The 26,094-nt window shown below is 45.0% G+C and overlaps 2 protein-coding genes and 1 long non-coding RNA gene across 10 annotated transcripts in view; 1 reads left to right on the top strand and 2 right to left on the bottom strand.

Moving 5' to 3' along the window:
- Positions 1–2,329, bottom strand: part of LOC114136422 (NACHT, LRR and PYD domains-containing protein 12-like) — a 40,411-nt gene extending 38,082 nt beyond the window's left edge. For 6 of the 7 annotated variants that reach the window (XM_028004388.1, XM_028004393.1, XM_028004394.1 and 3 more), the window contains exons 1-2: positions 2,230–2,329; positions 1,225–1,420 (exon numbers count right to left, since the gene is read on the bottom strand). The gene's annotated coding sequence lies outside the window, so the exon portion shown is untranslated. The remainder of the gene's footprint in view (positions 1–1,224; positions 1,421–2,229) is intronic. The other variant, XR_003593799.1, reaches the window with a different exon arrangement.
- LOC114136495 (uncharacterized) lies at positions 17–9,243 on the top strand. Its single transcript, XR_003593824.1, has 3 exons — positions 17–377; positions 1,459–1,462; positions 9,233–9,243. It is a non-coding gene; the product is annotated as an uncharacterized LOC114136495 (long non-coding RNA).
- The window catches only part of LOC114136410 (sodium channel protein type 4 subunit alpha-like), a 116,184-nt gene continuing 93,617 nt past the window's right edge, over positions 3,528–26,094 (bottom strand). Inside the window, exons 24-33 of one of the 2 annotated variants that reach the window (XM_028004293.1) lie at positions 24,132–24,286; positions 23,869–24,042; positions 21,760–21,882; positions 21,263–21,385; positions 18,472–18,747; positions 15,433–15,486; positions 14,722–14,859; positions 14,484–14,588; positions 13,154–13,424; positions 3,528–10,428 (exon numbers count right to left, since the gene is read on the bottom strand). In XM_028004293.1, the coding sequence (XP_027860094.1) occupies positions 9,137–10,428; positions 13,154–13,424; positions 14,484–14,588; positions 14,722–14,859; positions 15,433–15,486; positions 18,472–18,747; positions 21,263–21,385; positions 21,760–21,882; positions 23,869–24,042; positions 24,132–24,286 (2,711 nt within the window). In that variant the 3' untranslated portion in view covers positions 3,528–9,136. The remainder of the gene's footprint in view (positions 10,429–13,153; positions 13,425–14,483; positions 14,589–14,721; positions 14,860–15,432; positions 15,487–18,471; positions 18,748–21,262; positions 21,386–21,759; positions 21,883–23,868; positions 24,043–24,131; positions 24,287–26,094) is intronic. The other variant, XM_028004294.1, reaches the window with a different exon arrangement.

The following is a 26,094-nucleotide window of genomic DNA, read 5'->3' as shown; positions in this document are numbered from 1 at the left end:
AGAGGATCAGAGGAACCTGATCCAGCAGGTAACATCTGGGTCTGAATTGTTCTCTCCTTCACTTCTTCATGACCTTCTGATGTCTGCTGGCTGATCCAAGAACCTTCTGGAGAACTTCTGACTTTATTAAGAACATTTCAAATCTGAGTCTGAAACCTAAACTGGAATCATGTTCCAGGTCTGTAGAAACATCCAGAGTGAGGTCAGATGTAGTGAATGAAGGAGTGAACATTTCCTATGAAGTGGTGATGTGTTGGTCCTGAACAGATGGGCTCAGTTAAAGCAGCGGTTCTGAAACCTTTGGGGTCCAGACCTCCTTTAGACAGGCTGCCAGTCCTCCTGCTGAGAGTCAGGTTTAGTCAGAGAGGCAGGAATATGTGGAAGGAATATTTTCCAGACGGACCAACAATCAGAGAGACTTCAGGATCAGGTGATCCATGGAGATCATGAGGAGTGATCTGATCACTCTCAGCTTTCAGCAGATCTGTTCAGTTTTCCAGCAGAACTTAGAGCAGAAGAATTGACATGATAAAAAAATGAAGACACACCAACTTGAAGTGAATGTGGAGTTGACCCCTGGATCTGTAAATGAGAGAAATTCACTGATGATTCACAATAATGAAGGAACTGACAGACAACTAACCGGTTCTGTGATAAACAGAGCCGGTTAGTTGCATTCTCCATCAGACCCCTCTTGGGACATTGCCCAAAAATAAATTCCATCCTTTAGTTCTGAGAATATGTTTAAAGAGGAGCTGTTATGTCAAATTAACTTTTATGAGCTTTATGTCATGTTATAATATCATGCACTCAAACATATTGTAGAAGTGTTGTTTTGATCCATTTGTGGATGTTTGAGAAATTCTTGAATCTCCTGTGCCAGAGTGGATGCCTTAGTGCTGACTCATAAAATGAGATGACAAATTACTCAAAGCTTTGCCTTGAATAACAGGTGATTAAAGTCGCCATTCAACATTTATGACTGTTGTTTGGCAACATCATTACCTCCAGTGTGAAAAATAATTTCATCTGTCAGATGCTCATGTATATCTATAGGTCAGTATTTTTTCTGTTAGAACAAATCCTGTCATGTGGCAGCAGATTACCGTAGTTTGATATTGTACCATGACAAAAACGGGAAATCCCATTCAGAACAGAACTTTTGACATATTTTTAGGTTTGTGTGTCACTTTACAGGGGAACCATTTAGAACTTGCCTCATACCTTTTGTTGATGTTTGAAGTTGAATTCTTCCTTGTAGATTCCCGTTGAAGTGCAGCAAACCTGTTCTTCAATGGAGTTCCTGTGATTCCGGTTTGATCGCTGATGTTGCTTATTGTGGCTGCAGGCTGCTGTTGTTTCCTGGTTGGTTCTGCGGTTGAAGAGGAATTTTCCTGCAGCACTGGCCAGGCTGTTTTATCTAAGCGGTTGGTGTTGAGAGGAGTTGTTCAGTTAAAGGTGTGTTATGATGTTTTTACAAGCACATGGTGCCATTTTATACCACAATCAAGTAACCATGTTACCTTCAGTTGTTATAAAAATACATATTTTTATAAAAATAACCAACATTAACTCAAAATGCTACAAAACAACATACAATAAAAACTTGAGAGAAAAAATACAAATAGCAAAAATTTCAGAAATTTAAATATTGCAACTGTGGTGGCTAAGAGATTTCATATGTGCTTGACTGAGTTTTGGCCCCATCACTGCTTTAAAATACCCAAAGTATAGAAGCAGTGAATATAATCTGGTCTCTTCTTATTTCTGTCTGAATTTTTCTTCTAATTTTTTTATAATGTTTTTCCTCCCAGACTCAGTGAAGCTGGTCCTCTGCTAGAATCCAGTTAAATATGAACCTGATTCACTGCACAGCATACAGTCAGACTACTTTATCTTCATTAAGCAACTTTTCTCTGACAGCAGAACATTATGAAAAGAGAAACAGAACCAGTAAAATAAACAGGTGCTAGTTCAACTCAACTAAAAACCTGCAGCTTTAAAATTGTTTTTCAAAATTTTCCACATTCTCAAATTTGGATTTTGTCTGAAGATCCAAACAAAAAAAATTCAAACAGGAAATCAGAACCTGAGAGGAACCATAGATCCATGAACCCAGTCACAGCTTGGTTCTGAAGGAGAACCAGACTGATGATTCCTGGTTCTGGTTCCCTCTGCAGACACCAGAGAGAAATCCCAGTGAGAGGAAAACAAGAAGTTAACACTCACCATGATCCAGATTATGGTCTTTGTTTTGTTTTTGTTGAGTGGAGTCTGAACCTGTTTCTCCTGATCTAATGCCTGACTAGAACTGACACACCTTAGGCTCCGCCTCCTGCCAAGGTGATTTAAACACCTTTACTTTCATGTTTTCTCTTTGTATCAAAAATGAACTGAGATCTGAAACACTGAGGTCATATTAAAACTTTCAGTTTTTCCCAGTTATTAGGTCCTTCCCTATCAATGTCAGTGAGTTCTTTTCCATCTGCTTCTTTCTCCACCAGGAGGCTGCTGCCACCTGGTGGTTGGTCCAAGTGTTGATTCTACACACCTGCCATAAATTCTGCCTCATCAGCCTCGAGTAAAAGAGGAGCAGGTCGCTGGCAGATCAGTGTCTGAGTGTTTACCAGTTATGGTACTCTGAGCCTCTCTGAGCCTTTGTCTCTGTGGTTTCCCAGATTATTTCAAGTTGAATTTACCTGTTGATAAGGTAAGTTTTTCTTCGTGGTGCATTGCAGTGGTGGTCAAATGAAGCTTCTCAGCCCTTTGCTTCACCTAAAGCAGGGTTCTCAAACTCCAGTCCTCAAGGGTCGCTGTCCTGCAGTTTTTAGATGTGCCACAGGTACAAAACACTGGAATGAAATGGCTTAATGACCTCCTCCTTGTGTAGATCAGTTCTCCAGAGCCTTAATGACCTAATTATTCTATTCAGGTGGTGCAGCAGAGGCACATCTAAAAGTTGCAGGACTGCGGCCCTCGAGGACTGGAGTTTGACACCCCTGACCTAAAGGTTCATAACTCGATGCTTCATTTATTTCTCACTAGTGACATCTGCTGGTGAAAGTAAAGTAGCCTGTCACTCAGATAAACTTAGAAAAATTAGTAATTGCAATTTTGTCACAAAGTTTTAGTCAAACTCAAGTTTAGTAACAGGAAAGTCAATTAAATCCTCTTTAATATTTTTTAGTTATTAAAATGATTTGTAGCCAATCCTGGTTTATGTTTTCTTTTATCGACTGATTTGACAATAAAGACATTTATTTTAGTGCATTCAGAGTGCAGCTTGTTTCATTCTTTGACTTTTGATTTGCCTCCTAAAAACTCAAGTTTTTCCTGGATTCCTGTTGTCTCTCTGATCTGATCTCATATTTTTACTCTTCCAACTGTTTTAGTTTGTTTCTGCTGTGCAAGACTGATGAATCTTTGCAGAATAAAGAAATAGTGAGAATTATTAATAAAATGTAAACATAATTTTTTTGTTTTGGTACCAAACAAACAAACAAACAAACAAACAAACAAAAATCTCATTCAGTATTAAACTTCTGTTCATTTATTACAGGAGGCTTTTTCTTTTATATACAGAGACATTTATTTGCAAAATACTAAAAAGTATTTCAACTCAAAGTACTAAAAAGTATATGTATATAATTATATATAGATCTTCATGTTATAATAGTGTAACTGTGTCTAAAACAGCAGGGTGGGGTCAGAGGTCACTGAGGCACGGCTGTCGCCTCTTTACACCCAGGGTTCACCGGCTGTCTGCAGAAGAAAAACTTCAGACTCGTTTTTAACTCAGGACCAAAAAATAAGTTTAAATTTTTTTCCTCAACTTATAAAGTTTTTCCTCCCAGTTGGAGATTTTTCTGTACTTTATCTTCAGGAAACCTCGTCTCCTGTATTCTGATTTATTTGAGATATTTCTGCCGGGTTTAGCAGCTCCTTTTAGCTCTAAATAATCTACGATGCTGGGAATATGTCCTGTAAGTTTGGTCCTGAATGAACGAGCTTCAGGCGTCAGAGCTGCTGTCCAGGCAGCTCTACAGATATCAGGATTCTGGATGTGGAAACGGAGTAAAACGGGTCGACAGCCACCTGAAACCAGCTGCGGTGTAAACGGAGCGACGTGGTTGAAGCAGTGAGAAGATGCCTGGAAAAATCCACAAAAACTTCAAAACATCATCGTTATTATTGGATTATTGTCCTCGTCCGTGAAGAACACACAGCATCACTCCCCACGGTGACACAACGCTTGTATTGCATCTATTACACAATAAATAGAACGACAGTAAGAATGAAGAAGAATCACGTTTCTGTGCATTTTCTCCGTGTTTGGATATCAGTGGTGAAGAAGCAGCTTTTGGTTTCAAACAGGGAAGGAAGGAGCAGATTCCCAGAGCCCCTCTGACCCAAACATGGGCTCAACAGCGCCACCTACAGCACACAGCTGGCTGGTCGGGTTTGTGCTCAGATTGAACCTGAACCCTGAATCCGAGGTCCAGATTCACTGAAAGCAGCATCAGGTTGTGCCTTTTGCTGCCCGGTGAGTCAGATAAGGCACAACGACAGAGAGGAATCTTCTGGAAAAATCTGAAACTGGACAGAGTTCAGCTGTAGACTGACCTGTTCACATAGACATAAAACAGCTAGAAGCTGAACTGAGGCAGAACAGCTCCCGGTTTTATGACGTTTTAACGTTTGGTTTGGTTTCCATGGAGAAAGTTCCCCTCACTTCACCGTTCAGCTGAACTCTGAACTTTCTCTAGAAATAGAAAGTATCTCTAGTTTACACTGCAAAAACTAAATCTTACAGTTTGACTGATCTAGTTTCTGGTGCAGAATCTGAACACACATGAAATAAGATAAAACTGATTCATAATTAACTGTTCAGCCATAATTACCAGTTTAAGTCAATAATTCCTTCATGTTGATGGTTTTAGTTCTAGTTCAACTGGCAGAAAATGTTTCTCTGGTTGAACTGGTGAACCTTTTTATTTTATTTTATTAATGTTAAAGTTATGTGTAAGTCAGTTTTTTATTATTTCAAGTCTACTAAATATTTGGTAACTTTGTGTTTTTGTAGTGCAGACTCTGTTCTCAGTTTTTCTTTCATGATATTTCTGTTTGATCCCATTGGCAGATTTTAAATTAGCTTTGATTTGTTTGTTTTCTTAAATAAATGATTTCTGTGATTGTTTCTGTTTCTCACTCGGTTCCCAAACGTCGTTTGAAGCCAAACAGTTTCCAGATTGTTTGTTTTCATCTGACGGGGCAGAAACACATCCAGAGTTACTGACCCTTCAGTCCTGTTATTACAGCAGGAATTTGGTGAAGAATCATAAAAAACTACATAATTCCTCACCAGGTCTGATAAAAATGTGTTCAACTGAATATCTGAGGAGAAATATCAACATTTCTGCATAAAACATGGAAACAAACCTCCTGGTTCTCATCGGTGCTCAATGAGAACCGATTTCAAACCTCCAGATGAAGCATGTGGACCTAAAACCTGGCAGACGGACTCATACTCACCTGGATCTGGACCTGGCAGTGGAGTTCCTCTCCACTGTCGCCACATGCTTGTTCAGGTAAAACAGACAAACTGACTGACTGATAATGAGGCTTATTTTTATAAATGTTATTATTTCACATCCATCTGACGCTGCAGAGTGCTGTCCAGACCTGGACACGTCTCCTGTCCATCACAGGACAGACGGATCTGCACACAGATTATAGAAACTAACTAACCTGATAATCAGGTTTCTGGACTGATGCTCATCTGCCCTCCATGACGATCTGAACTCCTGCTCCATGAACCGCTTCACCACCGAGCAGCAAATCCTTTACACACCTGATCCTGGTGTCTCTGGGTTTCTGAGGACTTCTCATAGTGATAAAATGTTGATTTCAGTGAATCTGAACCTTTCTGAAGGTAAAACTATCAGCAGCTAATGAACCAATCAGCTGCCTGATTTCAGCTGTTTGGAGGGAGGGTGGCGGGGGGCTGTGAGAAGTTAATGGTTAAAAACCGTGAGCGTTAACTCGTTACCCAACAGGCCAAATGTTGCAGCCACTCAGTGGATCAGTCAGTCAGTGGATGGGGCGGCATGGCTTGGCGTGTTGGCTTCATGTATCCAGGCACACTCTGGGTCTATTGCTACTGAAAACAGCCCTTCAGCACAACTGCAACCTGAAAACGCCTCAGAGTCCAGCAGTGTTTTACCTCATTTACATGGTCATCTGTCCTCCACGGATCGAGTAGAAATAGAGTCCAGACGGTGCCAGTAAAACCTCTCTGTTCATTTTGTGTCCCATTTAAAATGTGTTTATTAAAGCGCCGTTTAGTAAAGATCCTCAGGTGAGACGGACGGAGCGGACGCTAAACAGCTTCAGGAAACATCTCCACTTCCTGTCGGCCATGTTGGATTGGCTGGAGTCCATAGTAACACCGTATCAGTGCTGCACCGCCGCAGGAGTTCCTCAGGGCGGCGCTCAAAGTGTCGAAGTGGCTCCTGTCCGGCCGGAAGGCGAACCGGGTCAAACCGGACCTACAAAACCTCCTGCAAGGTTTCAGCAAACAGTTATTGCTGTAGCAGTTCGTCTCAGTTTGAGTTTCTTTGTGCAAATAGATAAAGAGCCGCGTCGCTCAGCATCGACTCTCCTCCCCTCCCACCCGGAACCACAAAATAAATTAATTAATTAGCAAAGAAACATTTAGATTTTCATCTCTAGAAAACAATCAGATTGTTTCCAAACTGGTGAAATGAAACCATTCAAACCTCTGAGCAGAAACGATTCCAGTATCCAAGAAAAACCTGCAGCCCGGTTCTGGTTCTGCTCAGGTTCTGGACCCGAGAAGAACCAGGAGAAACAACCAACCCGCCTCAGCACAAGCATCCGCTTCACAGACCGGCTTCATTCAGGCGTCTCTGAGAAGAGGAACCGACCAAACTGGACCAAACTGGACCAAACCAAACCAAACTGGACCAAAACGGACCAAACTAGACCAAAACAGCAGCTCTGTTTCCCTGAGGAGGTTTGATCGAATGTTTTCTCAGGTTCAGAATTTTGTGTTTTTTGATCGTTTGCTTTCTGGAGATAAAATCTTTAGATGGATTCATATCGGAGGAAACGGATGTTTGGGTTGAGCAGCAGAGTCAAGTTTTTGGGTTCTGGCCCAGAAAACCAACCAAATCCTCTGTGCCAAAACCAGAGCAGTCCATCTGGAATTACCTCTGGTTTGGTGCTGGAGGTCACTGGTGGGGTCACACGCTGCTGTGGGACGCTGTCCTGCTCTTCAGCGTTGTGTTGATTCTTCCTTCATGACCAGCAAACCCAAACTGATCCCACAAAACTCCAAAAACAAAAATATTACAGTTTTTTTTGTCCAGTTTGTTGTTCAAATATCTTTGCACTCTTGAAATAAAGCAAAACTAATTTAAAAATAATATTTCAGCTAAATATAGGCGCCTGTTTTAAGTCATTTATTACTTTAGTCAATTATTTACTGGAAACAAGCTGATTTATCTGGATGAAAATGTACTTTTCTTAGTTTTATCTTATTTCAAGAGCACTTTGAGGTTTTTACTACAACTTGGACCAACATGTTTGCTGAGATTTCGTGTTTTTGCAGTGAAGAGTTCAGTGACGTTTGAGGGTCTTGGAACCTTAACATGTTTCTACAACAGGAATTCAACCTTCAGCCAAAGCTGCTTGGCATCAGCAGAGAGGATTTTACAGCCCAACCCACAAACTGAGGAATTATCCTTAAAGGAAGGTCAACTGAAGGTCAAAAACAGCCTGAACAAAACGTCATGACGACGACTTGAGCCTTTCAACAATCAGTGGCTCCAGCTGCAGATGCTTGTGCAGAGACAGAGTTTCTGTTTCTGAATAATTTACATATCAAACCTGCAGCTTCTTATAGAAAACTTAAATTTATGACCAAGCTAATAAAGAAACAAGCCCAGAGTTTCTCTGACTCCGGTCAGCCGAGGTTTCTCCTGGACGCTGCTGGCGGCGCGAACAATGAGATCAACATCCAGCTTCGTCTCAAACTGAATGCAGTAAAATCCTGAGCTCTGATCCGGGTCGGAGCAGAACCACGAAACGTCGCCGCGCCGAACTCAGACCGGACAGAAAGTTAATGACGACGGGAGATCTACCAGAAAGCTGGATCCTAAAACCCGCTGCAGTCTGAATGTTCAGATCATTTCATCAGATTTAACCCGTCAGACGCTTCGATCCTCTGTTACCTCGGCAACAATCGAGCCGCTGCCAGTCGTCTCCTCTTGCAGATCCGTAAGATCTTCCATGAACTTTGTGGCAGACCCCCCAGGGCTCGGCGGGTCGGGGCTCATGAGGACGATTATCACCGAGGCAAATCGGGAGTTCGGGGTTTCTTTGTGCATTCGTTTAGTTTTTGGTGTCAGAGCAGAAGAAATGCCACCCATCCTTTTACCGAAGGCGCAGTAAAGTGACAGCTAAATGTAAACTCAAAAGTGCAAAAAACGCCCAAAAAGAAAATAAAAAGATCATTTTTTGTTTTTTTCGGGTTTTGAGGTTTTCATCTCTCGATTTCCAGACGGTTCATTACAGCGAGCGCAACTCCCAAGGCTTATTTTTAACTTACTCTAAAAATATAAAAAATAGTAATAATTGTACCGATATTAAAAGACTTGGAACATCAACAACGTTATACTTTTACTACGAAAAGGTCTTTTTGAAATCGCCGTCTTCTCTCAGAAAACCGTTCAGCTGTGGAGAAACGAGACGGGATCCGCCGATCCTACGGCCGGTAACCGGTAAGGAGGCGGAGCCTCCCGACTCCGGACGATAAATGACGGGTGATATAACCGCTCTGACCGGGTCAGAGTCCGACACAACAGAACCAACAGAACCAGGCTCCTTATTCTGGTGTTTTGCTCCAGGTTGACAGATCAGGCCTCCGTCTGTTGGCGGTTCTTCAGAATCCGCTTTCAGAAAATGGTTTTTCTTTGAGTCTCCACCGGGGAACTAGATTAAAGGTAGTAAATCTTCCTCTCTTCATCATCCAGCTCTTGTTCTCAGCTGATCCGACGGTCCTCAGCTTCGGTACATTCAGTAAAAATCAGAACTTGTTCTCTTTGGGTTCCTGCTAAGGTTCTGTTTCCGTCGTTCTGTCGCCTTCAGACTGAGACTGTTCTCTCACTGCGCTGCCTTCATCGGCCGTTTCTGTCTTGGCAGCGAGCAGATGAAGGTTTTCGGGCGTGGCTCGCGTCACGCTGTTGTAGGACGGCGGCGATGAGGTGGAGGAGATGGTGGAGGAGCGCTCCACCCCCAACAGACTGGACCCGTAGTTCTCCTTCATCATGGTGGCTATCAGCCCTTCCTTCTCAGGCGCGTCCTCCCCAAACATCACCTCGCCTCCCTCCTCGCCCTCGCTGTGGTCGTGTCGGGGCGTGGTGAACTGGCGGTACATGTAGGAGGCGGCCTTCATCTGGCGCCTCACCAGGTGGCGGCGATAGCACCTCTGGATGATGGTGGCCGACACTTCTTCCTGCTTGCGCCGCAGAGTCGTGGTGATCGGCTCGTAGGAAATCTTGGAAGGGTTGGAGATCATGAACTTCTCCTCCATCTGCTGCTTGAGGGCGTCCATCTCGCCCGACTCGCCCAGGACGCGCTTGGTGAAGGCGAACAGGATGTCCAGGCAGTGGATCTTGTCTCCGCTGACCATGGGCAGGTCCATGGAGATCAGCTTGATCTTGTTGGGCTTGCTGATGCGGAGAGGCTCCAGAAGAGAATCTGCAAAGTCCGACAGTTTGGAGTACTCCATGAACTGCGTGGCTTCTGGGTCGAACTTCTCCCAAACCTCGTAGAACATCTCGAAGTCGTCCTCGCTCAGCGGCTCGGTGCTTTCCTCCGTGGCCACGCTGAAGTTCTCCAGGATGATGGCGATGTACATGTTGACCACGATGAGGAAGGAGATGATGATGTAGGTGACGAAGAAGGTGATGCCCACCGACGGGTTCCCGCAGTTCCCCTTGACGGTGGTGCCGGTGTGGGGCAGGTGGGGGTCGCACTCCTCGGGGGAGTTGTTGAGGATGGGGTTGAGCAGGTTGTCCCACCCTGCAGACGTGGTGATCTGGAACAAACACAGCATGCTGTTCCCAAACGTCTCAAAGTTAAACATGTCGTCGATGCCCCCCTGCCGCTTCACGTAGGCGAAGTTAGCCATGCCGAAGATGGCGTAGATGAACATGACGAGGAAGAGGAGCAGCCCGATGTTGAAGAGGGCAGGAAGTGACATCATGAGGGCGAACAGTAACGTCCGAATGCCCTTGGCTCCTCTGATGAGGCGCAGGACTCGCCCGATCCGGGCCAGTCGGATTACTCTGAAGAGAGTCGGCGACACAAAGTACTTCTCGATGATATCAGCCAGAACGATTCCTGAAAGACGAGAAGAAACAAAATGAAGTCAAGTTGAGATGAACCGTCTGCACACACTGACCAAAACCGTTCAGGAATCAGGATGAACGGTTCGGAGCTAACTGGAGTCCGGTTCGGTTGTGAGGTTTTAATGCTAATCGACCTCTGACCTCTGGTCCTCCAAACCTCGGTCTGGGTTCGGTTGAAGTGAACTCTGGTTCGGTTTGAATGTGAACGCCAAGCGGACCAGAGACCGCTGCAAACTGCTGCAGGAAGTGGACTACAGCGCAGGGCATTCTGGGTAAATACAACCAAAGCTAACGTGTTAGCCTAGCGCTAGCAGCAGAAATGGCTCCTGGTCTTCAGCCAAAGACTAAAGAGAAAAATCTGACGCCTCCATCTTGTTTCCATCTGGTGAAGAAGGAAGTTGCTCTCAGTGTCTTCAGAGGTTTTTGTGTGGTTTCCTTCAGCGGTTGTTGGTGCAGCGCCCCCACAGGCCAGGAGGGGAACAGGTTGGTTTGACTCAGAGAACCACAGCAGCTGGAGGTGGAGCAGATGTTCTGGTTCCAGTAGAACCGGGTCGACTGGACTATTAGGGGGAAAAACAGCCTAAAACTAAATATGTGAGACCTGGATGAGGCTCAGCGCTGCTTTCTGTCCTCTACCAGGATATAGGAGTTTGTTTAGGCCAATAATTCTTGTATATTCAGAAAAATTCAGGGATTTCTAGCTTCACTCAAAGCAGGTTTTTGATGAAGTAAAACTAAAAAAGTTAATTTTAGATAATATAATAATAATCTGTCCTTGCTGGTGGGAATAACCAGGAATCTGTGGGTCATCAGATCAGTTTTTATCTGCAGTCAATCTGTGAGCTGCTTCATGTAGAAGCTCTCACTCCGTTCAGCGGCGACCCGTTGGGTTTACTGCAGCCTGAGTTACTGGTTCTGGCTGCTCTCCTGCTACCAGCAAGTCAGACGCTGTAATTCATCCATATTCCCCTTGTTACCCCGGAGTGATAAACAGAAGGAGGAGCTCTCACACACTCACACACACTCACACCCACTACACCCCTCCCCCCCCACACACACACACACACACCCACACCCACTCACACACACACCCCCACCCCCCCACACACACCCCCACACCCACTCACACACACCCCCCCACACACAGTGTTTTCATTTATTTCCCAGGGTTGATATATAGGTGATGGAGAGAATGAGAGGAGAGGGAATCACCCTCTGCCTCCACCCAGAGCAGCGATGTAACGAGTCAATCAGGTTGGATTCATCTCCAGGGTCCGGCCTCTGGCAGCTCTGAGTGGTGCTGTTACCTTCACCCTCCCCCAGGCTACACACACACACACACACACACACACACACACACACACGCCCTCAGGATCATATTGATGGCAGTTCGTTCTGCGCTGCCTCAGCTGACTGCGTGTCACTGTAAGCTGCTGAAGGAGCTGACAGTAAAGATGATGAACAGAACCGTGTCTGGAGACGACCAAACCAGCAGTCCTTAAAAATACTTAAATTCATGAATTATTAAATGTTAAAACATCTGAAATTTATGGGTGAGCAATAAGTTGGCCTTAAATTTCTATGTAGTTGTTTTTGTGGGATTTTTCTGTGCAGAGACATTCATTGTGTTGTGTGACCTGAGATGGTTTCAGCTTCCGGTAAATAGCTGCTAATGAACTCTTGCTAGCCAGTTAGTTAGGGTGAAGCTAACTAACTGGCTAGCAAGCTAGTTAGTTAGCCTTTTTACAGCCACTGGCTGGTTTACTCAGTCATTGCTTTATTTATGTTGCCAACAAAAAAGATTTATTTACGTGAAATTTTCTTTTGTATGTTTCTGTCGTGATGCAGGTTTTAAATTTCATTCTTAACGGCCTTAAAAAGTCTTAAATGTGTGTTGGTGAAACCAGCAGAAGCTCTGCAAACACTTCATACCAAAAGTCAAGCACGGTGGTGGAGGACTGATGATGTGGGTTGTTACAGAGCAACAATGATTTCCTGAAGAAACCTTCCACAGCGGCTCTTAATAACTTTGACTAAAAATTAAAGGAACCAGTTAATATTTTGAAATGAGTCCTAATAAAAAATGCAGGTTTTCCTGCCAAAGTTGCACTAAATTTCCTTAAAGAATGAATAAAGTACCAGAAATATGTTAGATTTGATTTTCTTGTCATTTGTTGGACTTTTTTTTTTTAAATACTCATCATTTATTTTCATCTTTATTTTAAATCCTAAAAATAGAGGGCAATAAAACGCTGGTTCTTTAGAAATTACAAGCAATCCCTAAAGTAGACACTAATCTAAAAAGTTCCCTTGTGACAATTATTTTTTATCCAATTAATCAATTAATGGTCAGAATAATTGATTACTAAAATAATCATTAGTTGCTGCAGAAACAAACATCTGCAAACCTTCAAACCTCGAAAATCAGAAGCAACTTCAGGAAGACGAGACTGAAATGAAGCCGAAGGTTCTGATATGCGAAGGCAGAGCTACAAGCAGTTAGCTACACGTACCGTTAGCTAAACGTACTGTTAGCTAAACGTACCGTTAGCTAAACGTACTGTTAGCTAAACGTACCGTTAGCTAAGCGGACCGTTAGCTAAACAGACCGTTAGCTAAACGGTCAGGTGATGGTCTCCATCTGAGGCTGATCTGGTTTTCTGACCCGATCGGTTGGCGATCAGCCTCAGCATAAGGACTGAAGCGGCGGCGCTCACCGACGATGGAGAGGATGACGACCACGAAGTCGAAGATGTTCCAGCCGACGGTGAAGAAGTAGCAGCGCAGCGCCATGATCTTGATGCTGCACTCGATGGTGAAGACGACGATGAAGGCCAGGTTGATGTAGTAGAGGATCTTCTCCATCTGCGGCGACTGCTCGTCCGTCTCCACCATCATGGTGATCATGTTGAGGAGGATCAGAACCATGATGATGATGTCGAAGGCCTGCTTCCCCACCAGGTCGAAGAAGAAGCCCTGCAGGTCGTTCTGGAGGAGCAGACAGACGCCGGCTCAGAGACTGGGTCCATTCAGCACCAGCTTCCTGACTCTGATCGGTTCTGATCGGTTAATGAAGATTAAACCCAGCTGAGTTATGATGGTCAAAACGCCTAAAGGAGATTTTACCTAAACTAAACTCTGAACTTTAATTGGACAGAAGAAACTTTCAAAATAAAGATTAATTTCAGATTCTTTAAAGGAACAGTCGAAACGTGACAGAGTGGAAAAGGTCAAAGGTTATGAAGACTTTTCTGAGGCCCAGAATATTTGTTACACCTCTGATTCTTAAGTTTCTCCTCTTCCACAGCAGGTCTGATCTTCATCGTAGGAAAACTGTGAGAAACTGAATCTACAAACATTCAGAAAATCACAAAGTGATTTTTATTAACTAAATTCATTTATTTCAGAAAATGTTCTAGTTCTGTAGCACAGTTAGGAAAAATATATTGATAAAATGTGAAATAATGTAGATTTTTTTCCTCCATATTAATTAATCATTAGCTTAAAACAAACTCATATTTCTGAAAAATTACTTTTAGGTTAATTTTACTAAGATATTTGCAGTAGAAAGTGTTTTTGCAGTGAATCTTTGTTAATCTCATCGTCTCTTCAGTGTTTTTCAAACTTAGTTCCACCAGAGGGCGCCAGGGAGCCGCAGAAAGTTGGAGGGAAGATGAAAAGGAAAACAAAAATATAAAAAATAAATCTGATAAATTTTTTAATGATACATTTTTTCAAACCTAAAATGTTTTCTGTTTTTAAATACAAATTAAAATAACTGATTGAAACATTACTGATCATTGTTCTGATTGGTTCAAATTCATCTGGCTGCTTTGCTCCTCAAGCTAGCTTAGCATTTCAGCTAACAACATGCTAATTATTTAAAATCAAACTAATTTCCTGGATTATCTTTAGATTATCCGGTAATCTAAACCTATGATGAAGGTTACAGGCATCTGAATTCATTCTCAGCAGGAAAATGGAAAATATTTATTTTCTCCATTCTGAACATATTAGCCTGAGTTTGTGCTTTTATTGTGAAGGTACCAGGGGTCGGGGGATGGGCTTCTGCGGCTTCTTGGATCCCAGTTTCTTCATGGCGTTGTAATATTTCTTCTGCTCCTCCGTCATAAAGATATCCTGCCCTCCTAATTAAAATACACAGAAAAAATTCAGTTATTTTTACTGAAACTAACAAAAAATCTGCAGACAATCAGAAGCCACTGAAATTCATGACCCAACAGATCATGACAAGAATCCAGATTGTGTTTTGCTTGATGCTTATCTTTCGTTTCTGCTGGTTGAAGTTGTCGATGATGACTCCGATGAAGAGGTTGAGGGTGAAGAAGGAGCCGAAGATGATGAAGATGACGAAGTACAGGTACATGTAGAGATTGATCTCTTTGATTGGCTGCTCCTCCACCTGCAGCAGGAAACCAGCAGCTTAAAGAGACACCTCACCTGCAGCCGACCAATCAGGAGCCGGGACCAAAACGTCCAGCTGGATTTACTCTTTTCATTTCAACTCCAAAAACGTTTTCATTTTTATTTTTACCAGTTAAGCAGATTTCAGCAGGATCTGGAATCGCTGCAGATTTAAACAGGAAAAGTGTTTTGCCAGATAAAAAAACTAAGCTGTATCCTAAATGTTCTAAAATCTAAAAATGTTTAAATTAAAATGCAGTGAGAGTTTTATTTCACTGCATTTTGATAACTGGATGTTTGTTTCCCTTTTACTATTAAAATGAATAAAATTCTAAATAAAAACTTCATGTTTTCCATTAAAAGACGTTTAATTGTTCGTTTTGAAAGTCCTGGTGTCAGTGAGAACTTCACCCCAACATTGTTACTAAATGTGTTTCTGCATTAACTGATTCCTCCGTTGTGACCAAGGGCCGCCCAGAATCCCTCTGAGGGCCCCAGGAGGCCCCCGGCCCCCAGTTTGAGCCCCCGGCTGCTGAGTCGGCGTTCAGATCAGAGATCAGCGATGACTTACGGCTCTGGAGTCCACGGCGGCGTACATGATGTCCATCCAGCCCTTAAAGGTTGCCTGGAAACAAAAACAACAAAACTGAATGAAAACCTGAAGCCCACAGCATGAGGCTGCCACCACCGAGCCTCCCAGTCAATGAAACATCCAGTAAGTCCTGCTGAAGCAGAGTGACGCCTGGAGGACCCGGGCGTCTAGTCATCTGGCTTCCCACTTCCCCTCATCATCTGAGCGGGTCAAGTGAGTTCCTCTGCATCGCCACGGCAACGCAGTGCTCATTTCCTGCACCGGAGCGTCTAAACGAAGGTTGACTTGGCAGCAATTTTACAGAATGGAAGGAACTCCCTGCTGCCGAGGTTCTCAATGTAGCGACATTAAACCCATTTAAGGGCTTCCTTCCTCTGAGTGGGAGGAAGAGGAGGATGAAGAGGTGGATGAAGGTCGGGGGGGCGGACAGGTGGAGAACAACGAAGGGAACGAAGTGTGTGAAGAACAGATCTGTTTTATGTGAGGGGGCGACTGGCGGCCGTCACTCAGAGCTGAAATCAGCTCGTCGCCGCGGGTTACCACCTGTGATTATTGTGGGATGAGAGCGGGGGGGTTACACTGTAAAAGATCACATCCTGAGATAATACAACCCTGAAACATCAGGTACCGCGAAGCTGCTGCTTCCTCATCATTCCCATGATGCACCTGGACTGAGGTCACATGACCAGAGCCGAGGCCTGGATGCAGATCAGCACCGCCAGAAAAATGAACCCAAATCAACAGAAACCCACATTTTCTACTGCAAATATTCATTAAGGTTAACATGAAGTTTATGTGATCCTAACTCCCACCAGCAGGTGGCAGTGTGTCCAAGTGCCACCCGGTTTTCTGTCTGAACGGATCAGTAAAGTGACAGAGAATCAGACTGAAGAACTGAAACCTAAAAACGGATCAGAACCTCATAACCAGCAGGACGACGTCTGGAAGACCAGAGACATCTTCATCATCTTCATCACCTTCATCACTGTCCTCACCTTCATCACCTTCATCACTGTCCTCATCTTCATCATCTTCATCACTGTCCTCACCCTCAGCTGGGATGGATGAAGATGATGACTGATGAAGATGATAATAATGATGAAGATGATAATAGTGATGAGGATGATAATGGTGATGAAGATGATAATAATGATGAAGATGATAATAGCGATGAAGATGATGAAGATGATAACTGATGAAGATGATGAAGATCTTCCTCCCTGTGGATCTTTTCTTCGTTCTGATCTTTCTAACAAACTCTGCGTCATTTTTTGCAGCGTGCAGAACTTTCCAGATGCTAATGGAAAGGTTGCCCCCGCCGACTGTTGCCGCGCCGACCGGCAGAATGCTGAGATGTGCTGAGGGACCCGTTGCCAGGGCGACGGGATTCTGACAAACTCTTAAGGTCTCATTTGCTGCTGGTCGAGTGGCTCATCCACACTTTGCTTTGTTTTCCTCCTCCGGCTCTGATGAAGAGTCACATCTTCATCCCTCTGTCTCTCCTCTTCCTCCTCCTCTTCCTCTCTGCTCTCATTTCTTCCTCCATCTTTAAAACCTTTAATCCTCTCAACTCGTCTCTCTCCAGCCCACATCCCCTCTGCTGGGTCGGTTCTTTCAGGTTATTATTTGAACCTTTTTCTTCTACCTGTAAACCTGTAAACCACCTGACTCTAAAAATAAAAGCCTCTCAGACGCTGATTGATTGGAGGCTCTCAGGACGCCTGAGGTGGGCGAGGAAGAGGAGGAAGAGGAGGGAGGAAGAAATCCTGACCGGGTTTTATTCATGTTCAGTTAAACGAGAAATAATGGAGGCAGAAAAATAATAAAGTTACGAAAAAATAGATAAAAAAAGAGTTAAAGGCAAAGTTAGAAAAAATAATAACCAAAAATCAAAAACAATCCTTCTATTATTATTCATTTATAATTATTATTACTATTAATAAATATTTTAGGAAATATAGTTTTATTAGATATTTGTTGTCAGTTTAAATTAATTTTAATATAAGTAACCAATTATATTTTTAATTAAACAATTTGTAATATTACAATAATCGTTTTAATAATTTTTTATTTAAAAAAACTTTGATTTTTTACTAGCATTTGTTAGTTGAAAATAGTTAAAGTTATTTTTAAATGTTATTGCAATAAAATAATTTGATTATTTTAATAAATATAATTATATTAATTAATTTCTTTAGAAAATAATTTTAATAATTATCTTAAATGTTTTTAAGAATTATTTTAATACAAATAAAACAATATGAAATTAAACAATAAAGAGGCAGGAAGCTGAAACTGTAAAAAATGAATCTCAGTTTGATGAAACTAAAACTAAAAGTTTAAGCTGATCAATCAGAATCGATCAATGTAACAATCAACTGATGCAGCAAATATATTGATTGAAAGATGCAGAGGAAGAGAAACGGAGAGACCAGATGATGAGAGTCTGAGGAAATCATGTACATCCTGGTTCCCCTGCAGCCGGTCCGGTCCGGTCCGGTCAGCAGCCGGTCCGGTCCAGTCTGCAGCCAGAGTGGGCGGCTCGGCTCTGAATGCTCTCCGTCTAAAAACAGCTGTGAACTTTCGGAGCGTCTGCAGCTTCATTCGCTTCCTGTTGAGTCTGAATTCAAACCACGAAGTGAAAAAACGAGGAAACTCGGATTTCAGCCGGCGCTCGGTGGGAGCAGCTTCATCCCGACTCAGACAGAAAGGTTAAACTTTGGAGGAGTCACAGAATGAAACAGAGAGACGGAGCTGCAGGTGCAACCGGTTTGCTCCAAGAATGACCTCTTAAAGAGACAGTGCGTCTTATTTTTACCTGGATTAAAACATTTTTTACAGTTTATGCCTCAACGTTCAGTTGAATCTTTTTCTCAGAAAGAACCGAAATTATTCATTTAAATTCAAACTGGACCGGGTTTTTCAGTCAATGCTGCGTAACATGGGAAATAGTTCTGATAAAAGGGAAATAATCTGTTTTTCAGAAACCCGGTCAGCGGTTCTGGTTCTGACGCTCACCACTTGCAGCAGAGCCAGGTATCCGGCGCCGACGTTGTCGAAGTTGACCTTGACCTTGGTCCAGTAGTGCTGCGAGGTGTCGTTGGCGGCGTCGCATTCGGACCGGTTGTTGATGAGCGAGGCGTCGTACACGAAGCCGGTCCGGTTGACGCAGCGGCCGAACTTCCCGGCGAAAAGGTTGACGCCCATGATGCTGAAGATGAGCCAGAAGATCAGGCAGACCAGCAGCACGTTCATGATGGAGGGGATGGCGCCGATCAGGGCGTTCACCACCACCTGCAAACAAACCGGACCGGGTCAGCGGGTCGCCGGCGCTCCGGGTCCAGGCGGCAGAACGGCGGTTTGATGGTCGGGTGGAACCAGCAGTTCAGATATTTAAATTAAAGCTAAAATGGCTCCAGGAGAACGGAGAGATTTTCACCAAAAGATAAAAATATATTCAGCATTTCCTCAGAAACACTGTAAACAATGACTCTGTTGGGTTTAGTCTGATGTTTGGTTTGGGTCGGTATCGGTCCACCGGACCATCAGATCCAGACAGAAAGCAGCGGGTCAGAGAGACGAGCAGGAAACATTTAAAACCCACAACAACACAGAGAACGTGGATTATCATCTGATTCATAACTTCAAAACCAAACTGGAGCAAATCTAAATATTTCCCAACAGTTTCATCTGAATTCTGTTTTAAAACTTTCTGGTTCAATCTGCTCCGTTTTACTGCAGCCTGATGGAAACGTTCAATCATTTCTACCCATAATGCACCTCTCCGCAGAAACCCCGAGCAGAGCGGCAGGAGGAAGAGCAGAGAGGAAGAGGAGGACGAAGGTTGATGTGGACCCAAGTCGGCAGCGCCTGCAGAACTCAGCGAGAATAGAAATATGTTTCCTGAATAGAAATATTAGATTTTCAACTAATATTTGGAAAAAGATTTTTGTTTGAAACTAAAAAATGTTAAAATTCCCCAAAGAAATTTAACATTTTTAAAATATTTGATCTGATTTCAGGTCAGATTGTCGCCAATTTCTTTTTCTTTCAGCCCTTTAAATAAGTTTTTATACACAATAATATTTTTATGATCCTGTTGTGGAGCTGCAGGTGTTTGGACTCGGTTCTGCAGAACACCGACCCGGTTCCACTCGGTAATACTGACTCCTGAGGAGACTCTGAATACTGACAGGAGAAACGATGGTTAGACTGAGACATGAGAGGGACAGAGGGACAGGAGGACAGAGGGACAGAGGGACAGGAGGACAGGAGGACAGAGGGACAGGAGGACAGGAGGACAGAGGGACAGGAGGACAGGAGGACAGAGGGACAGAGGGACAGGAGGACAGAGGGACAGGAGGACAGAGGGACAGAGGGACAGGAGGACAGAGGGACAGAGGGACAGGAGGACAGGAGGACAGAGGGACAGGAGGACAGGAGGACAGAGGGACAGGAGGACAGGAGGACAGAGGGACAGGAGGACAGAGGGACAGAGGGACAGGAGGACAGAGGGACAGGAGGACAGAGGGACAGAGGGACAGGAGGACAGAGGGACAGGAGGACAGGAGGACAGAGGGACAGGAGGACAGGAGGACAGAGGGACAGGAGGACAGAGGGACAGAGGGACAGGAGGACAGAGGGACAGGAGGACAGAGGGACAGAGGGACAGGAGGACAGAGGGACAGGAGGACAGAGGGACAGGAGGACAGAGGGACAGAGGGACAGGAGGACAGAGGGACAGGAGGACAGGAGGACAGGAGGACAGAGGGACAGGAGGACAGAGGGACAGAGGGACAGGAGGACAGAGGGACAGGAGGACAGAGGGACAGAGGGACAGGAGGACAGAGGGACAGGAGGACAGAGGGACAGGAGGACAGAGGGACAGGAGGACAGGAGGACAGAGGGACAGGAGGACAGGAGGACAGAGGGACAGGAGGACAGAGGGACAGAGGGACAGGAGGACAGAGGGACAGGAGGACAGAGGGACAGAGGGACAGGAGGACAGAGGGACAGGAGGACAGAGGGACAGGAGGACAGAGGGACAGAGGGACAGGAGGACAGGAGGACAGAGGGACAGGAGGACAGGAGGACAGAGGGACAGAGGGACAGGAGGACAGAGGGACAGGAGGACAGAGGGACAGAGGGACAGGAGGACAGAGGGACAGGAGGACAGAGGGACAGAGGGACAGGAGGACAGGAGGACAGAGGGACAGGAGGACAGAGGGACAGGAGGACAGGAGGACAGAGGGACAGGAGGACAGGAGGACAGAGGGACAGAGGGACAGGAGGACAGAGGGACAGGAGGACAGAGGGACAGGAGGACAGGAGGACAGAGGGACAGGAGGACAGAGGGACAGGAGGACAGGAGGACAGAGGGACAGGAGGACAGGAGGACAGGAGCCGAGGATTCTGGGAAATTTTCCTCGGTTTCATTTCAGCTTCAACTGATTTATAATGAAACATAAAGTTTCTGCTTTAATACATAAAATCTATATCAATCTCTCATCATTTATGGGTTAATTGATGGATCGTCTGGGATCAGAAGTGACTTGGATTTGTTCAATCTGGATTTGAAGTTTCTGGATCAGAACCGGATCTGGATCAAACTGGTTCTGTTCAGTAAACTGCTGTCAGGTTTATTGACATGAAAACTAACTAAACTAACTAAACTAACTAAATGATTCCCTCAGAAGGTTGATGAGTTTTGGTTTTTGGTCTTGGTTTAATAAGTGCTGATGTTAGCAGAGGAGGAGCTGCAGGCAGCTGCTGCTCAGGTGTGTTCGCTCACATTAATACTGACTCTTACCCTCATGCCTTCAAATCTGGACAGGGCCCTGAGGGGCCGCAGGGCCCGCAGCGTCCGCAGGGACTTGATGGCTGCCAGGTCGGAGTAACCCAAGGTGTTGGCCACCAGACTGACCAACGAAACCTGGAGGATGAGGAGGGAAAGGCAGGAGGAAGAGGAAGAGACACAGAAGAGAGGGAGGAGTTAGCGGCTCTTCTAGCGCCGAGAGGAGGAGGAAGAGGAGGAGAGTTCAAGGTCCTGCTGAGGAGGAAGGTCAGCTGTGACCTGAAATAGAGCGCAGGTCACTGCGGCAGTCCAGGGGGCGCTGCAGGCCAGAAACACGTCAGGTTATTTCTGATTCACAGGAGGAAAGAAGTCCTGGAAGAAGCGCCGCTCAGACAGAGGTCTGAACGGACGAGTCTGCGATCCAAACGGAGGAAACGTTTCAGGTTCTGATCCACCTGAGACCTTCCCTCTGACGGAACCGCACAGAACCAGGCGGGTCAGCCGGTTCTTACCCTGATACCGGCGAAGCGGGACGCGGCCCGGAGAGGACGGAGAGCCCTGAACGTCCTGAGAACCCGCAGGGTGGTGACCTGGTTCACCGGGATGAACTGGGCCAGGAGGCCCAGCACTGAGATCTACGGGTCACACAGGGGTCACAGAGGTCACACAGGGGTCACACACAGGTCATACAGGGTCACACAGAACACACAGAGGGCACACAGAGGTCACAGAGAGATCACACAGGGGTCACACACAGGTCATACAGGGGTCACAGAGAGATCACACAGGGGTCACACACAGGTCATACAGGGGTCACACAGGTCCAAGGTCAGGTGAAGCAGAGCTGCTCAAACACAGGATTTAAACCAAACTGGTGAATCGATGCTTTTAACAGGACTTTGATTAGAAAACATCTCTCTGTATACCTCATTAATATAATAATATAAATAATAATAATAATAATAAATACAGCGCCCCCTGTGGAGCTCCATATTTTAACTGAATGATCAGTTTCCATTCAGGTTCATAGATGAAGAACTCTGAGCTCTTCAACACAATGAAGCTAAAAACTGAAGACAAGCTGCAGTATGAAGTTCCACAGGGATGTTTTCTATGATTCCTTTTTATTTGCATAAAAACGATTAAAAACCTGCAGAGCCTGAGAGCAAACAGGAGGACGGAGAAAAACTGACTCCAACTAACATCAAGTTTAAGGTTTAATGCCACAAGGCTGCAGGTCTGGAACGACGTTCACCACACCGAACACCAGAACCTTAAAGTGAAATACTGAAACTTCTGGCCACTAAACCCAATAAAAGTAACTTTACTGAATGAAGAAACTTGTTTAACCAATGAGACACAGAACTAGAGTTTAGGATGAAGTGAGACCTCTTGTTTGTGCAAAATCTTTAACAGTAGTAAGAATTCGTTTCATAAATGTTATGATTAAAAAAATGTTTCTGACAGAGTATATTTTATTAGTTTGTCTAATTTTAGTATTTAAATGCCATTATTTGATTATAGTTGTATTTTTGACATTTATAAATATTAAATCTGATATTCAGTTACTCATGCAGCCTTTTAGTACCAAATATTCTTGTTTCTCTTACTTTTGACTTTTACTTTGAAATATGAAGTGGCAATAATCCCACTCTTAATAATTGGTTATTGAATCATTTTAACATTTTTGACATCTGGAGGTTCTGGAGTCGAATACAGAGTTGTTGATTAGCTCTCATGTTAAACCAATGAAATGTCCAGAACCAAGTCCGGTCCATCACTGTGTTTGGTTGTTTTCTGCCCCCTGCTGGTGAAGAGTGAAGCTTCGTCAGGTTAAGTCATGAAGCAGCGCCGCGTTCCCGTGTTGCTTCCTCATGCTGGATCTGTGCGACTCGGAGGCTGCAGTCGCATCAGAACATCACAACATGTGGCGTCGTTTCTGGAGACGTCCGGGCGGACAAACCCAGAGAGAGAGAGAGAGAGAGAGAGAGGGAGGGGAGGGAGAGGGAGAGGGAGAGAGGGAGAGAGAGAGAGAGAGAGAGGAGAGACAGGGAGATAGGGTAGGAGGAGGGGGAGGGGAGAGGAGGAGGGATCGAGGAAGCGGGCAGGAGAGAGAGAGAATAGAGAGAGAGAGCGAGGAGCGAGCGGGGGAGGAGGGGAAGACAGAGATTCGGAAGAGAGAGAAGAGCCAGAGAGGAAAGAAGAGAGAAAAGAGCTGAGAAGAGACAGAGGGAGAGAGGGAGAGAGAGAGAGGGAGAGAGAGAGAGAGAGAGAGAGCAGCAGGCTGCGAGTTTCAGCTCCGTCAGCAGGATGTCGGGCCGTTTTAACCGTCTGAGCTGAGAGGATCGACTCATTGTTCAGGTCTCCAGTTAAACCCATGAAAAATCCTAAAGTTTAACTCCAACATTCTGGTTTCTGAAACCTGCATGAAGGACGATGGATCCTCAGGGTCTTTATCTGCTGCTGGATTTCTCCGTTTCTTAAAGAAAAAACTTTCAGATCCTCCACCAGAAAACAGCACACTCCTTCCCTGCTGTCCTGTTTTCATGGATGTCTCACACACACACACACACACACACACACACATACACAGCGGTAAACCAGGCAGGCGGATGTCTTACATCGACGATGAGGAAGTCCAACCAGCACCAGTAGTTGGTGAAGTACTTCTTGAAGCCGTAGGCGAGCCATTTGAGCATCATCTCTAAGATGAAGATGTAGGTGAAGATCTTGTCAGCATATTCGAGCACCACCTTGACGACCCTTCTCTGCTCGATGTAGATGTCCTCGAAGGCCTGTAGGGGGCGACAGAGAGGCCACAGGGGCGAAAGGTCAAGTCAAATTGAACACATTGTACAACAGGACCAAGATGGCGGCCGCTGACCAGAGCTCCCGAGCTGAGAAGGATCATGAAGATGATGAAGGACTCGAACCAGCTGTGCTCTACGATCTGGTAGCAGGTCTTCCTCGTTCTCCACCACATCTGGCCCAGACCCGCCGTGGTGTCGATGTCGCAGCACTGGAACCGGGACACGCACACTGCAGGCGGCAGGAAGCAGAACCAGGTCAGGTCAGGAAGTTCAGCTTCAACCCAAAGCTTCAGGACCTGAGACAATCCGTCCGCTTTCCCCCCAGGTCCCGTTAGAAACCACACAGGAGCAACTGCTCTCACCTCGGCTCTGATTCTTCCTTTAATGGCATAAAATGTGTGAGTTTGAGTCCCTGGTGGTGCCTGGCTGCAGGGCGCTGGAGCAGCAGCTCATCCAGACAGAAAGAGTTCAGACCGGCTGAAAAACACTAAAACTCACCGAGGAACTCTGGTTCCTTTCTAGTACAAATATCTTCATATACTTCAAAAATAACCAAAGAACTTAAAGTAACTTTTCAGCAAAATACAGAAGTTTGTTTTACGTCAATAAATTCTTAAAATGTATTTTCTGTTTTCCTTTTACATGGTACAAACATCTTGTCATAAATGAAATCATGTGTAAGAGGATCTGATAGTTTTTCATCCATATTAAGTAACTATTTACATAAAACAAGATCCCATATGTTAGTGAAGTTACTCCTAGTTTAGTTTTGTCTTATTTTAAGTGAAGTCCAGGAACCAGAGCAGGAATCCTGGTTTCTGAGTGAAAATGTTTGCTGTTCTTGCGTAACGTGTGACTCTGAGACAGATGTTGAGCTCCAGGTTCTCCCTGTGTGTGTTTGGACGTAACGGAGCCACGAATGCAGCAGATTGCAGATCTCATCAACTTTCTCCTCGTTTTCTGAGCTTAACTGACGGCAGGACGCTGAACCCGACACAAAAACACGTTCGATGTTTGTCTTAATCACGTCTCTTCCAAACAGTAATCAGTACCCGATGGAGCAGAAACAAGATCGCAGATCAGGAGGAAAAATCTGAGAAATAAACTTTAAAAGTTTCCCATATCGACTTTTTATTTAGTCCCACTTTGCTCTGCGTCGATATAATCTAGCCGTCTGAAAGCAACGCATCGATCAGCCGTCTGAAGCTCTGGAGAATAACGGCTGATCTTGATAGACGCGGCTGATGGAGGCTGGAAGCGAAGCAGCGATGGTCACTGTGCTGATAACGAGGCTCGGGTTTCACTCCCACCGGCCGGCCGCGTCTGAAAGCTGGTTTTTAACCAGATCTGATCGATGTGTCAAAAACAATATCCAGGACGACATGAAACTCAGAGTCAGGATGGGAGAGAGTGATTGCTGAGTGGTGCCGAGAGGCCCGCGGGCCGGAACGATGATGGAGTCGGAGCTGACAGGAAGGACGCCCAGAGAGTGAGAGGATGAGGCTGGAAAAACTCGACAAGGCGACACGTGAAGACGAGAACGGACATGAGATTAGGAACGACAGCTGCTGGAGGACGGAGCCCTGAGGGACGCCTCCCTGATCCTCCTCCATCATGAGTGAGTTAGTAATAATGTGAACCCAAACACTGAGGTTCAGTTAATCAGAGACTGAAACCTCTTTCTGCTCCGGAGTCGGATCAGGAACCAAACCTCAGTCTGACCCAGACTCTGACCTTTAGCGGCGTTAGGGAACCTCACTGGAGTCCAGCTTCATTCCCAGTCCGCTTTAATCCAACTCCAGGCCGCTTGCCTAGTCAAAGTACGGTCCAGTTGGTGAGGTATGAATACTAATTGACCTCTGACCTCGGTCTGGGTTCGGTTGAAGTGAACTCTGGTTCGGTTTGAATGTGAACGCCAAGCGGACCGGAGAGCGCTCCAAAAACAGGAAGTGGTATATTTTAGAAGTGTTGCAGTTGGCAGGAGATGCTGAGCGGATCCGTGCAGATGTTTCAGGTCGGTCAGCATCGCGACCTTTT

Source organism: Xiphophorus couchianus, chromosome 21 (assembly GCF_001444195.1).
Source record: "Xiphophorus couchianus chromosome 21, X_couchianus-1.0, whole genome shotgun sequence".
Taxonomy (NCBI): Eukaryota; Metazoa; Chordata; class Actinopteri; order Cyprinodontiformes; family Poeciliidae; genus Xiphophorus; species Xiphophorus couchianus.
The sequence above is the reverse complement of the archived record's forward strand: the minus strand, read 5'-3'. Positions and strand labels throughout refer to the sequence as shown.